Here is a 13,315-nt window from a genome sequence, read left to right on the forward strand (position 1 = left end):
TTAAATTACCGTGTTAGGTATTTTTTACTAAAATAACCATTAAGAAATGTTACAGCAGAACGAGCAACATTTACACTGTTGTTGTCATTTGTTATGGACCAAGTGCTTGCTTTGACAAGTTTGGTGGAAAAACACATCAATCGCTTTTGTGTTTATGTGATGAACTTTCACAAATATCTTCCATAGCCCCCATACTTGTTTATTTGAAATGTGACCGGACCTGCAGGTTAGTCATCTATTGTCTACTACAGCTCAAAACTTCTTATAATTCTTTGTGTATAGTTTCCATACATTATGATTTTGAGTAAAATACTGTTGTAACTGTACAACAATTTTCTTAAGATAAAAAATTGGTTTGAACATTATGAATCTTTATTGATAAGCACATAAAACATCTACACACAGTGGCGCACTGAACATGTTATATTATTATTTATACTTAAATAAATCCGGTGCATTTTTAAAGGTACGTCAAAGGAAGGCAAAATGTTCTATTTCTGAATATTAAAGTCATAAAAATGTATACATTTGATAATTATAATGTAAAACTGGAGTCTCATTTCAGTCAAAGGCTTGTGGACGACATTCATTTCCCATTAAAAGTGTTCAGTTTTCATCCACGGTATTGTTCACATATTCTGATTCTATGAAAAAAAAATGATTGAGTAAAGCCGTTTTTTCATGAATTAATAAAATGTTGATGAACAAAACAAATTTTACAAACCTTCAGGTCTGTTGGCCAGGAAGCCACTGTTTTCATAATCATAGCTGTCTTCTTTAATAGAACGGGCAGTGAATCAGTATTGCAATCTGTACAATATGTTTGCATAAAACTCGCTGTTCTTTTTAATAAAATTTATAACAAAATCATATTTTTTTTATCTGTAGTTTAAATAATTGCTGGACACCTGTTTCTGTCCTTTAACAGTATCAAAATTATAACGTGTTACTAATCATTTATACATTAGAGTCTAGTTACAGAGTTCATATCATATAATCATAGACAGTTATTTATAGTCACAGTTATAGAAAACGCTGTAATACTTCATAAAAATATTAACATTATTTCTTAGTGAAAAAATATTGCACTAGTATGTTTAGATTACTTTGATTTGTCATTGGTATTCAGATTTGAATGTACTTGAACTACAGATCTGGTAAGCATCATGAAAGCATTTTACAGATGATTTCCCTTATTCAGTGTTACTAATTGTAAATCTACAAATGTTGAAAAACTGAACAAATGTTAATTGCTTAAAACACCAACCTGAGTCATGTTGAACTTCTGTTGTTAGAATAACATTCTCGTATGTTCCCACATCTATTTCTGAGGTAAATAATATATCATTATTTAATTAAAAAAAAATTGCGTCTTAACATTGTGTTCCATTTGTGCAAGTTGTGTGCAGCAAAACTTGCAGAAAGGTAGACACTTCAGCTGTAAATGTGTGCCCTCATTTGTTTTTTTGACACAGACGTTCTATATATTCAACACTCGGTGGTTTTTCATATCTTTACAGGTTCATGTGCCTGATATAAGAAGGTGTGACTTGACCTTATTTGCTCCGGTTAATGCAACCGAGAAGTATATGTATGCAAAAAGTGGATTGTAAGATGATTATCAGTTCAAATTTACCTGCATCATCTTCATTTGCATAAAGGAAATCTGGAATTGGGTCCCTATGAAAATGTGTAGTATATTAGAAGCATCCCAATGTCATATGCACATCAAATAAGAAATGTTATTTTTAAGTGTACACAATGCTTTTGTAAACCACCTTTATGATTTGTTTTCCTTGTAGTCATACAAAAAAAAACTTACACATATGTTGGTTCATATATGCCACCAGCTGCCACAGAAGCAAAAAGTGCATTACATAATTGAATATAAAAATGAGATGGTTTACTAAAAGTGATATTATGATTGCAAAAATAATTACCTCTATTTGGAAAGTTCTGATAACTGCAGTGGATCTTGCCTGCTGAAAAAATAGTTGTTACACAAATTTTTTAAATGTACTACTTGCAAATTAAAATAGGAAATTCTTACTGTTTGTAGGATTAATTAACTTCGCTGTTGATTTCCTGTGAAAATAATTTTAATATATAATCATACAGATGCTCAATTAATCATAACAGCACCCACATGCTGATATTTTATAAATTAGAACATAAAAATTATACAAAGTATTCAAAATGACAACACTGGGTGCATAAATTGGATACTGCACAAGAGATCTTACCTTGACGTTGAAGGTACTTGGTTTGGTCTAATCACTAGAAATCAGACAAAATTTAAATGAGCACATATTTTATTTAAACTGTCCTTTCTAAAAAAAAAAGTAACTGTGTGTAATGTAAACATTGAAACAATTCCAAATTAAAAGAATTGTACCTTTTTCTGGTTGGATAACAACATGACTGTTACGTTCATTGCTGAAACTAGAACAACATTTAGTTTAGTTAGAGTTTAGTTCAGCTGGGCTTTATTTAAATCAATGCCGTACACGAAAAGTGTATGCTCCAAAAGATAACATATGAACAGTATAGACTAAACAAACCAATTTTACTTACTTTTCATTTTGCTCATACAGGATGTTGTCCTCTTGGCGTATAACTCAAAATAAAAACAACCAAATTAGACAAACTTATATGGTTGCATCACAGTCTGACTATCTTAAACTCAAGAAGAAGACAAAAACAAAGCGCATCTTTAAAAGAGTTGAAATAGTGGCCCACTTACTAGAACTCTTTTTACAACACAAACAGAAGGCATAGACGCAACCAAGACAAGCCAAAGAAATGACGGCAAGGAGAATTCCTTGCTGACTTTTGACTTCAATCATGCCTTGAAAAAAGAGGAAAAAAATAAATAAATAAAATCAGGTTCAATTATTAACATTAGTTACGCATCAGTTATGCATTAGCAAGCTAACACGTGTTTACAGCACTAATCTGTGTTATGTTAAATATTATAAAATAAAAAACAAATAATACTTTTATGAGCTAATGTCAGGGCCATTGACCTCTCCAAAAATATCCAGCTGACTATTAAAATAATTTAAAATGAAATACTTATTATTAAATACTACATACTAAATTCTTAGATCATTATCTAATAGATACATGTCACTTTAATCACAGAAAAATGTAAAAATGATGCATGCAATGAACTTTGATGTTATTGCATGTCTGTCTAATGTTAACTTTAATGTTAACAGATAACTTTGGATTTTAAAAATGTATTAGTGAATGTTGAAATTAACATTGACCATGATTAATAAATGCTGAAGCTGTTGTTTTTATTGTTAGTTCATGTTAACAAACAGAATGGTATTGTAAAGTGTCACTATAAAAAAAGCAGTATTACCTTTTCGATTGCAAGTTATTTTCATACAATTAGTTCTACAATGGCACAAATTCCAATCATTTAACATTATACGTAACCTAGTAATTGTCATAGCTCAAAAGCTTTTTTGTATCAAACCACAGGATGTGTTCATGTGATGTAACTAGATAATCTTTCGCTATTTATAATTATTTAAATTTATGCCACGTCAATCAATGAAAAAAAAGACCATCAGAACCAACTTTCAAATGTGTTGGTTAACCGTTTCTGGTATATTTTTTATTACCACTCAAACAAATCACATTACTGTGACCCATATTCACGACACAATAAGTTGTTTTCTACTCTAGCAAACATACTTGCACGGCTCTCTTTATGTCAGAGTGCTGAGTGAAGAAACACAAGGTATTAACAGGTAAGCAGTTACCTGTAAAGAGACCTCTCAGTCCACTTCCATTCTGATGTATATTGCTTGAAGTCACACAAAGGACTAATGAGAGACAGAAGAACCCATGTGTTTCCTGTTTCAAACTGAATTTAACCACATCCGTGCAGCACCATGCCGGACACCAGTGAAGAGACCACCACAAACCCACAGCAACGCACACTCAACAGATACTCGACTCATACCTCTAAATGTCACACCTAGTAAATGATCTTTGAAACACAGTCTATTGCATCAGCATTCAATGACAGAAAAAGCAACTTGACAGAGAACCAAGTAGATCTTGGTTGTTGTTTCCTCAGAAATCAAAAGCTTTTGCTTTCAGATGCCCAATCTTTTGGTATGATTGAGTGATGTGCATTGAGGTTTGTTAAACCTCTGTGAGAGATGCTTTACTGTTTGCAAGACGAGATGATGACATGCTTCATTATTTAGGTTTATGACATTTAAAGCATGTCAGGTAGGTGGTGTGTGCATAAGTTTTTCCGCTGTTTATACCTCCTACAACATTGCTGTGTTACTACAAAACTGCAATGTCTGAGAATGATTTTATAGAAACAATTGTCACGTTAAACATTTAACATGAATTTCTAACAACATTCATTGTCAATTTGAATTCATTGAAAGCTAAATGCATCATTGATCATATGATGTAAATATCAATTTTTTTAGTATTGAATCACTTTATTATCTTTATTATATTACAAATATTAAAAACAAATCATATAAATGTTACTTTGTTTTTTGTAGATATACAAGCAAGTAAAATATAGTTTTTTTGGTACGCAGTTATTTTAATGTTTGTGGGTAAAGTGGACATTATTCATTTTTTTAAGTAATACAGTCATATAAAAATATGTTAAAAATACTATACAGATGTTTACTTTACTGCAAGATATACGGTATAAGTAATATTTATAATATCTCTCTGTAACAGTTATAAAAAAGGTGTGATTAAAATTATAAATGTACTACAAAGAAAAATCTATGATATGGGACAAAACGCATTTATTTTGAATAAATATAAATGTCGGAAGTTGAAAAAGCAATAAATCGCATATTTTTAACGTGAGACAAGGGTTAACAGAAGAGATTTATTTGACATTAGCTTATCACATGAGAAAATGATAGTATGTATGATAGGAGGGATTTTTTTATTGTGGCAATAGGTGATGCATGTAAATACACAAAACCTTCCAAAAACAATGAACACGATACATCTGATGTTCAACAGAATTGAAGAACACTGAATTCAGGGCCTCATCAGACATAACCAGAGAACACGGGATACAGCTGAGTTTCAGTCCTCTGTCATTGCTTTAACAAAATGTGATAATGCAGACAAAGGGTGTGATGTTATGGGAGGGGTTCTCTGTGTTCCTCGCTGCCCCAGACATTAAACCTCAGCGTTACATTGTCACTTGAAGACCGAAGGTTGTGAATCTTCAGTAAACTGTTGATGACACTATAGGTAAAAACAATGGAAACTGTGACTACATGCTTTTAAATGTGTTATTGCCGTTTCGTGGAAATTCATTCCATTGTGAACGTCATTTATTCCACAAACGTTAAAGCTTTCAAAAGGGGATTCATTTTTATGATTCAATGATGGACAGAAGTTATTTAAATATTTATAGCAAGCTAGTGTGTGTTGCATACTGTGTACACTTATGGATACTTACAAGCACTGCTGCTCAAGCTGGAGGACATAAAACTGCTACCGAAAGAACCTCCGGCACCTCCTCCAATGCCTAGTCCTCCCCCGAGTCCCAGTCCTTGGCTGGACCCAAAACCTCCGGCACCTCCTCCAATGCCTAGTCCTCCCCCAAGTCCCAGTCCTAGGCTGGACCCAAAACCTCCTCCAAGACCTGCTCCCAGGCCAAATCCACCTCCATAACCCAGACCTGCACCTCCACCCAGACCTCCAGCTCCTCCTCCGATGGTGGACTTAGACATGTGCACAGTTATGCCGCCTCCAGATTTCAACCTGGTCCACAAAACAGATGCACTCATCACGTGTCGTGTTTGATTTAGTACGCCAGTAATGATCTTCTGAGGACTGATCTACTCACCTGTTCTCTTCACTGTCCAGAAGTTTCTTATAGGCTGTGATTTCAACTTCCAGAGACATTTTGCTGGCAAGAAGTTCCTGATATTCTTGACCGTAATGAGTGATTTGCTGCAAATTTAAATGAAATATGAGAGCAGTCGGTTTTGCAACACCAAACAGAACTGCAAAAATAAAGTTTGTTTTCAAATGAGATTCCCACTCCTCATGTCTCCCATTGATCAAACAGATAGCCCCACCCACAACGGTTGTTGACAAACAGACTGCAGTTCTGTTCCAGTTTTAGTAAAACATCTCAGTTTTAAATGTACCTTTAATTAAAATCTAACAATTAATCGCATGTCCAATTTATAATTTACCTTTCTGAGATCATCAAGCTGAGATCTGAGAGTAAAAACTTGGTCCTGGTATGTCTCTGTGTGAGAATTGGAGTGACACTCTGCTTCCTCCACCTGAGACTCCAGCTGCAGGTTCTGTCATCAGAGAAAATATTAATTAGACAAAATAAAATGTCAAGAAACGGTGGACTATGGAGGGAAACCATTGACAGAAACACACCATGGATTTGAGCCTCTCGATCTCCCTATGCACAGAGTCAATCTGCAGTTTATAAACTCTCAACTCCTCTTTGGCTGCGGTGAGTGTGTGAGAAGTCGGCTGAGAAGAGACGGACATCATGGAGAGCTGTACATCCATAAAAAGAGAAGAAAGGTTTCAAGTTAACGCAAGACGGTTTTTACCAATACAATGACTCTCCACTTGGGGGCGACAGTTTGCAACAGATGAATCACGTCTCACATTAGAAGCGTTTTGCAACGGGATATAAATAGGCTCAGAAGAACGTGGCACTATTAGTGCTGTCCAAAAATGGTTGGTGAATTAATTCAAATGAATCAATCATTAATCAAATTGTTCTCAACTTACAGCAAGTATCTGCTAAAATGAGAAATTAAGATAATTTAATAGTTGACATAAAGATGACAATAAGGCCCAAAATTAATTATAATGGTAGGCCTATACAGCTGTTGGCTCATTACGGAATTTGTATAGTTTTTTTTCTATAACTAATAAATAATTGTAAATATTGTAAATTTAGGTATTGAAGGGGTGAAGTTTCATACACTGTCTTGCACTGAGAGCAGGGCGTCCTGTTTGCTGCGTTGAGCCAGACTTTCATAGTGATCCTTGACATCAGCCAATGCTGCGGTCAGATCCTGCGCCTGGGCTGCGTTATCCACAGAGATCGAGACTGCTGACTTCACGCTGCCCGTCACAATGTTTCTGACCTCTCTCACTTTCTAAAACAAACATGCATACATAAAACCTCATGGGTAATTGGTGGATAAAATATCCATTATTCAAATATCCAAAAATGCTACCTAAATCAAGGCAGTATATAATCAAACTACACTTACAGCATCATACACCTGTTTGGACAGAGCAATCTGATCCTCAACCCCACTGATGTTGGTTTGCAGCTCGAAAATGTTAAGGTAGAGGTTATCCACATCCTATTGGAGGAAAATTTCTGCCAGTCAGCCATCTGAAACTATATGTGATATATTAAAATGGGTTCAAACATGTTTTTCATACCTCTTTCAATGTAGTCCAATCCATTTCCAGAGTTTTGGTTTGAGATGTTTCCTCCTCATACCTGTAAGTTAAAGGAGAGAATACGCATTTATAATTTTGTTTCTTTATTTTTTTAATGTGGCCATATTTATCCATTATAATTACCTAAGCAGATGCTCAAATGTATAAATGCTATTTAAGGAACCACAAATCCTATACTCATTACAGTACAAAAAATACAAAAGTGGTACTCAAAAACTAAATTAATGAATAATTTAATTCATTATAATTAATGAATAATTAATCATTAATGTTATTATAAGTTTCATTGCATTATTTATATTGTAAATATGATAAACTAAATCATTTTAATATTAATATATTAAAATAAAAACACAAAGTGAACATAAAGCATAATTTATATATTTACAAAGGCAAGTATGAATGTAGAGAAATGTGAAATATATGATAGAAAGTGTTTTTAAAAATAGTTTTAATGCTGAAACAAACTGTGTTGTTGACCCAAGTAATATCTTTTATTCATGAATGTTGAGTTATTCATATTGAATGAACTATAAATCGTGGTGGACTCACCTGGCCTGAACATCATCAATAATGCCTTTGTAGTGCTCTATCTCAGCAATGATGGCTTCTTTAGTAGCTGTGAGGCTATCAATTTGAAATTTATATGTTCCAATGGCAGAAGTGAGAAGGATGGAAGAGCTGGCGGGTCCTCCCTGCTCTGGGTTGGTAAACATGGAAATCTTGGCTTTGAGTACGGCATTGTGCTGCTCCAGCGAACGAGCCTGTAAAACATCAAAATCAGGCTCAGAGATATTTATTTTTATAGGATCCTTATGACTGCATGTAACTTACCTTATCAATGAAGCTTGCAAATTTGTCATTGAGCACTTGCAGTTCCCCCTTCTCCCTCAGTCGGGTAACCTGAACTGTGTCCAGGGAGGGGAGTGTTGGGTCAATGCTGGGCACTGGACTGGCACCAGCCTCCACTGTGGTGGTAGAGCTGATGAAAGATGGATTGAAACCATACCCTCCGATTTTAAAGACTCTTCCCCCCAGACGGGCTCTGAGTCCGGCTGCACCGGCCCTAAACCCTGCTGCTCTGGCTCCAGCAGCACCCAAGCCTAACCCTCCTCCCAGAGCAAGACCCCCTCCGCCGATGCCCAACCCTGCACCTGCACCAGCTCCTGCCCCCAGACCTCCGCCATAGCCAAAGCCAGCTCCCCCTCCCTTCCCGTAGCCGAGAGAACGGGACAGAGCCAGGCTAACACCGCCACTGCCTCTGGCTCCTGCTCCAGCGAACAGACGGTTGCCTCCATAGGTGGCTCCAAATCTGACAGCTCCCCCACTGATGCGCATACTTGTGTCTGCCATATCTGCACTCAGAGCTGGGGTCCAGGTCTTTGCTCGGGAGTCCTGGTGTTCAGTCAGGCTGCTGGACTCCTCATTTGGGGTTTAAATACATGGCGTCTGGTAGGGTTGGCTGGGTCGGTTGCTGGTGATTTGCTCGAGCTGCTGTCAGTTCGAGTCAAATGACAAGGATGAAAGACAAGTGAGCGTCCCCCCTCCAGGCACTGATTTCTCTTAAACATGTTGGATGTAATTTAACAGCTTTGGTATGTGTGATGGAGAGGAAACGAACCCTGCAGCTACTTTTCCTAGATTGAAAAAAAGAGTATCATTGGATTGACAGCTTGAAAGCCATTTTATATTTGTGTACTTATTCTTGCGCATGGGAGATAAACTGTGAATTTAATGTTACTGAGCTGACAAGCTTGTTGGAAGAGCCTGTCATAAATCGAGGTGCCTGTGACAGTGAGAGGCAGGTGAAATCTTTTTTCGACACCAAAGGATAAATCGCAGTTGCTGATAAAGTGCTGACAAATATGCAACGTGTTGTAACAGAGTCTATAGTGTATTGCTGGGTCAGGTAATATTTTGACTGTTACCAAGCAGTTAAGACCCTATCGTAGTTGCAGGAATCAGCTCAAACAGATACATTGGCAAGAAGACCCATTTATGACATAAAAAATCTGGTAGGGTCAGCTGTTTTCAGAGAGCTACAATGAGATATTTCCAAGAGAATTGTGTCCCAGAGGAGTTACTGTCTCTTCCTGACACTCATATGCCATCCAGTAGATGCAATGCTTATGTTTCTCGGAAGATAACCAGACGTGTGCAATGAACAACTCTGGTACACCAAGATGAAAAATCTTTGCATTAACACAAGATACATCCAAATATTGTGAGACGTGTGTGCAATGTTAAAGTATTACAGATTCACAAGTTATAAACATATTATCAGAGATTGTGGGACGTGTCTCTGTATACATACACCTGTAAATGCAGCTGTGAACTCTCAGCTTAAGGATCATATTCAGGACAATATCCTGCTGCAAGATAATATCCAGGCTAACAAAAGAAAAACTGATTTATGTTAGAATTTGCCTTAAACTGTGATTTGCATGCTTTCCAATGCAGATTATTACAAGACAATCTACAGCACAGAGAAAGAGCAGATTCAGATCTCTAAAAAAAATCATTTTCAATTTTCATCCTGGCGTTGGGTAAAAAGGGACAAAACCAACCGCTTGGGTTAACAATAAAAATGGTTTTTTTTCAACCCAAAATGATGGGCTTGTTTTAACCCATTGTTGGGTCAAATATAAACATTTTCTGGGTTGATTTAATCCAACGATTAGGTTTATCCCATTTTGACCCAAAACAGGGTTGAAAAATAACCCAGCATTTTATAAGAGTGTAAAAGTTGTAACTTACATGTTCAACCGCCCTGTCTCTGGGGACTGATATAGGAGACAAGACAATCTTTATATCTGACAAACAAACACATTTTCACACGGAAAACGGGTGAAATCTGTAATAAATGTGGCAAGATGCAACAATTCTTAATTTGTGTAGAGGAGATCTAGTCAAATAAGCTTTTTTTTACAGGGAAATGACCACAGTCATTATAGAGTACATGTCTGAATAACACAATAGAAATTAATCTGAAGTTAAAATTTGAAAGAAAAAAACAACTTATGATGTTTAAGTAGTAGCTTGATCTATGTGCTGTAATATGGTTATAGATAGTGAGAACAAAAAAATAACCGAGCACCTGTCTAAGATCTATTAAGACAACAACCATTTAAAAAGCTTTGTGATATTTTTTCATAGTTAATTACAAATAAGTATACAATGTTATAATACTAGTCTAGTCTAAGTTAATGATAATAGTCTCATATCGCCCCCCTCGGATAGACGAAGTGGGCAGAGAAAACACTCAGCACCTTGGACAGCGTCTCAATAGAAAATCTCTATTGAAGCACTGGCCCACTGTTGTGTTTAACCATTCCATGATTTTCACTTACAACTCAGATTGCTATCAAATCAAAACGAGTCATTATTCAGAGACGTCCAAACGCCAAAATCCAAGTAAAGTCTTGTACCTCTTTTATATCAAGATGTTCGAACAAACCTTCCAGTATGAAAACAAAGGTTTACATATTTACAATGGATTTACAGTTTTCAGTCGTTCACACAGTTACTCCCTCAAACACCACTTCTTCACGGTGTTGTGCATCAATGTGTGTCGGTTGAAGTTGTCGGTTCGTCGGAGCGGGACGAGCTATCAAGCTGCGACCAAACGCAGGCTTGACTTTGGGCGGAATGGATGAGCTACAGTTATCGCGCTCGTATTCCTCCTGTTCCCTCTGCATCTTCCTCTTCTTCATCTTGCTTTTGTGAAAGTAGTTGGTGGTGAGTGAAAGTAATATAATCCCTATGATGAGCACCCCTAGCACCAGAAGAGCGACGGTGGACGAGAAAGGCTGAAGCGTGTGGTGAACTTTCTCCACGCGCGTGCCGTTAGTGTCCGGCGCGCCGATAAAAGCGCCCCATGAGATCTCGAGAGCCTTGGACTTCATTATTTATGATCCGAAAAATGTAACGTCTCTTCAAATGTATAATAGAGTACCGCAAGACAGCACATCCACGTGAATGCCCGATGAATATCCTTTAAGGGTTGAATTCACTTTTGCCAACTACGAGGAGCATCTTTTATGACAACCTTAAATAATTCATAAAAAAAGCCAGAGACAAAAAGAAAATTAAGGATTTTCTAAAAGCGTAAAACTGGACAGATAAACACAAAGCAGCTCATTTGCTTTATTTAATGACTTCAACAATAAAAATAACAAAGCTGACAACAAATTGCTTTTAATTCACCCGGGTTTTATAAATTGACATCCTTATCGTATGTAAATAAAATGTTTTGCCCGTACCTGATATCACAGTCCAGCCGTTAGTTCATAAATAGCTGTGGAATGAGGTGTAGGTTTGAAAGGATGACTTCCCACGGATCTCTGACGTAGCCTGTATTCATTACGTATTCCACGAGCCTTCGGACCTCAAATAATCACCAGCCCACGAGAGCGTGTCGATTAATCCTCGATCCAGCGCGTGCTTCCCCACCATTTCTCGCCACTTATTTTTAATGACGCACGAGGTTTGAATTTCGCATTTGGCCGAATAAATCCCGAGAGAGCCAAGATTTAGATCACCGAAGGCTAGTGAATCAATGGCGTGCTCCAGTAAACACTTCACAGAGGAGGATCGTGTGGACTTGCATGTAAATGAGACAGCAGAAATAACAAATCTCTGGAAAGACTTGAATGGAGAGATGATGCTGTCCAGTGCTGAAAGCTACATGCATAAACTTGTCTCATTAAAACCGCCCTCTGAATACATGCCGATGTCCATTTATGAGAATCAAATCTGTGTGAGGGCTCTTCAGTGTTGAGTGCATAGGGGTTTTATTGATGTCTATTTCACTTCCACAACTTGAAGAGAGAGAGAGAAAACTTCCTTGGAGCTTTTGTAACATCAAAGAGACCAAAGATGCTGACTATAAAGATCAAGATGGTCCTACGATTGTTAGATATGTCTTCTCTAATGGTTCTGCCATACACTTTTCTCTCATCAGGAAAAAGAGCCCTGTTCTTAAAATTACAATCCAAATTGCTTTATTATTTTCACCAAAAGCCGATTAGCAACTTAATGGCTTGGCACTGACCTGAGCATGCACTATGAGTAGGTGTGAACCTGTTCACCCCTTTAAGTTACACATTGCAAGTTAAAAAATGTGCAATATAATTCACAAGGATGCTGTCACCATGGGAAATAAACAAAGTCACGCTCCAGACAGCAGAGATATACACAGTCCTGCATCTTGTTAACTGTGGCTGGCTTGTGGATAATAATTTCACATTGTTTTACAGTGTTACAACAACAGCATACGGGAAACTATTTCATATGTATCCAACTGATCAAAAGCTCCAGATGTTATAAATCTCAGCTTTCCCATCCCTAATGACAAGACGGCACATCACATCCTCTCCCAAAAGGCACTGCAGCGAATCCATATAACTCAAACACAAGAACCACATTCACTTAAAAAACAGACACATGGTGGCTTGAAATCAACTCAGTTTTGCTTCCATTGGCTTGGAAAGGACAGATTACCCAAAAATGACAAATCTGTCATCATTACTGTTGCAAACCCATGACTTTCTTGCTTCATAAAACAAAAGGAGGCAAAAAATTAGGGACTGACAGACTCCAGTCACCATTTACTTACAGTATATGGGAAAAGACAGTGGTCAACATTCTTCAAAATTTCTTCTCATGTGTTCTACACAAGTCAGGTGATTAAATTACATTTTTTTGATGTAACACCCCTCCTTCGTTTAGCAATCTAAACAAGTGCAGACACCAACACACGCATGCACATTAAGTTCTTTGTGCTCACTGCTGTACAGATAGGGCTGAAGCGCTCCTTAGTGCTGAAACAGTCATTAGA

The 13,315-nt window shown here is 36.9% G+C and overlaps 2 protein-coding genes across 6 annotated transcripts; both read right to left on the reverse strand.

The window, feature by feature from the left end:
- Positions 1-37: 37 nt before the first annotated feature.
- On the reverse strand, positions 38-4,404 carry si:dkey-183i3.6 (LAT2 domain-containing protein). 4 transcript variants are annotated; one of them, XM_057360914.1, is made up of 12 exons: positions 3,777-4,404; positions 2,744-2,848; positions 2,575-2,617; positions 2,396-2,442; positions 2,244-2,277; positions 2,051-2,085; positions 1,941-1,982; positions 1,823-1,850; positions 1,637-1,680; positions 1,268-1,327; positions 725-772; positions 38-644 (listed from the first exon to the last, which is right to left on the reverse strand). In XM_057360914.1, the coding sequence occupies exons 2-12, from the start codon at positions 2,844-2,846 to the stop codon at positions 607-609; spliced, it is 522 nt and encodes a 173-aa protein (XP_057216897.1). In that variant the 5' UTR covers positions 2,847-2,848; positions 3,777-4,404; the 3' UTR covers positions 38-606. The 4 variants fall into 4 exon arrangements, with proteins under 4 accessions (XP_057216897.1, XP_057216896.1, XP_057216894.1 ...); XM_057360913.1 differs by having other exon boundaries at positions 725-775; positions 1,941-1,979; positions 3,777-4,402; XM_057360911.1 differs by having other exon boundaries at positions 725-775; positions 3,777-4,401.
- A 374-nt stretch (positions 4,405-4,778) lies between these two features.
- si:dkey-183i3.5 (uncharacterized protein LOC566445 homolog) lies at positions 4,779-10,987 on the reverse strand. 2 transcript variants are annotated; one of them, XM_057361216.1, is made up of 10 exons: positions 8,311-10,987; positions 8,029-8,240; positions 7,456-7,516; positions 7,278-7,373; positions 6,984-7,160; positions 6,421-6,546; positions 6,222-6,335; positions 5,867-5,973; positions 5,477-5,781; positions 4,779-5,247 (listed from the first exon to the last, which is right to left on the reverse strand). In XM_057361216.1, exons 1-10 carry the CDS (start codon positions 8,827-8,829, stop codon positions 5,240-5,242), a joined length of 1,725 nt encoding a protein of 574 aa, XP_057217199.1. In that variant the 5' UTR covers positions 8,830-10,987; the 3' UTR covers positions 4,779-5,239. The 2 variants fall into 2 exon arrangements, with proteins under 2 accessions (XP_057217199.1, XP_057217198.1); XM_057361215.1 differs by having other exon boundaries at positions 4,787-5,259; positions 8,311-10,985.
- Between the last annotated feature and the right edge of the window lie 2,328 nt (positions 10,988-13,315).

This window comes from Triplophysa rosa, linkage group LG19 (assembly GCF_024868665.1).
Source record: "Triplophysa rosa linkage group LG19, Trosa_1v2, whole genome shotgun sequence".
Classification (NCBI taxonomy): Eukaryota; Metazoa; Chordata; class Actinopteri; order Cypriniformes; family Nemacheilidae; genus Triplophysa; species Triplophysa rosa.

Excerpts from the sequence above, each read along its gene's own strand:
- si:dkey-183i3.6 (XM_057360911.1), bottom strand. The coding sequence starts at position 2,846 with ATGATTGAAGTCAAAAGTCAGCAAGGAATTCTCCTTGCCGTCATTTCT. Across the intron at positions 2,443-2,574 it reads CTGTATGAGCAAAATGAAAA|TTTCAGCAATGAACGTAACA; the intron begins GTAAGTAAAATT and ends ATGTTGTTCTAG. Across the intron at positions 1,851-1,940 it reads TCAGAACTTTCCAAATAGAG|CTGGTGGCATATATGAACCA; the intron begins GTAATTATTTTT and ends CTTCTGTGGCAG.
- si:dkey-183i3.5 (XM_057361215.1), bottom strand. The coding sequence starts at position 8,829 with ATGGCAGACACAAGTATGCGCATCAGTGGGGGAGCTGTCAGATTTGGA. Across the intron at positions 6,336-6,420 it reads TCGAGAGGCTCAAATCCATG|AACCTGCAGCTGGAGTCTCA; the intron begins GTGTGTTTCTGT and ends CTCTGATGACAG. Across the intron at positions 5,260-5,476 it reads CAGCTTGAGCAGCAGTGCTT|TGTCATCAACAGTTTACTGA; the intron begins GTAAGTATCCAT and ends TTTTACCTATAG.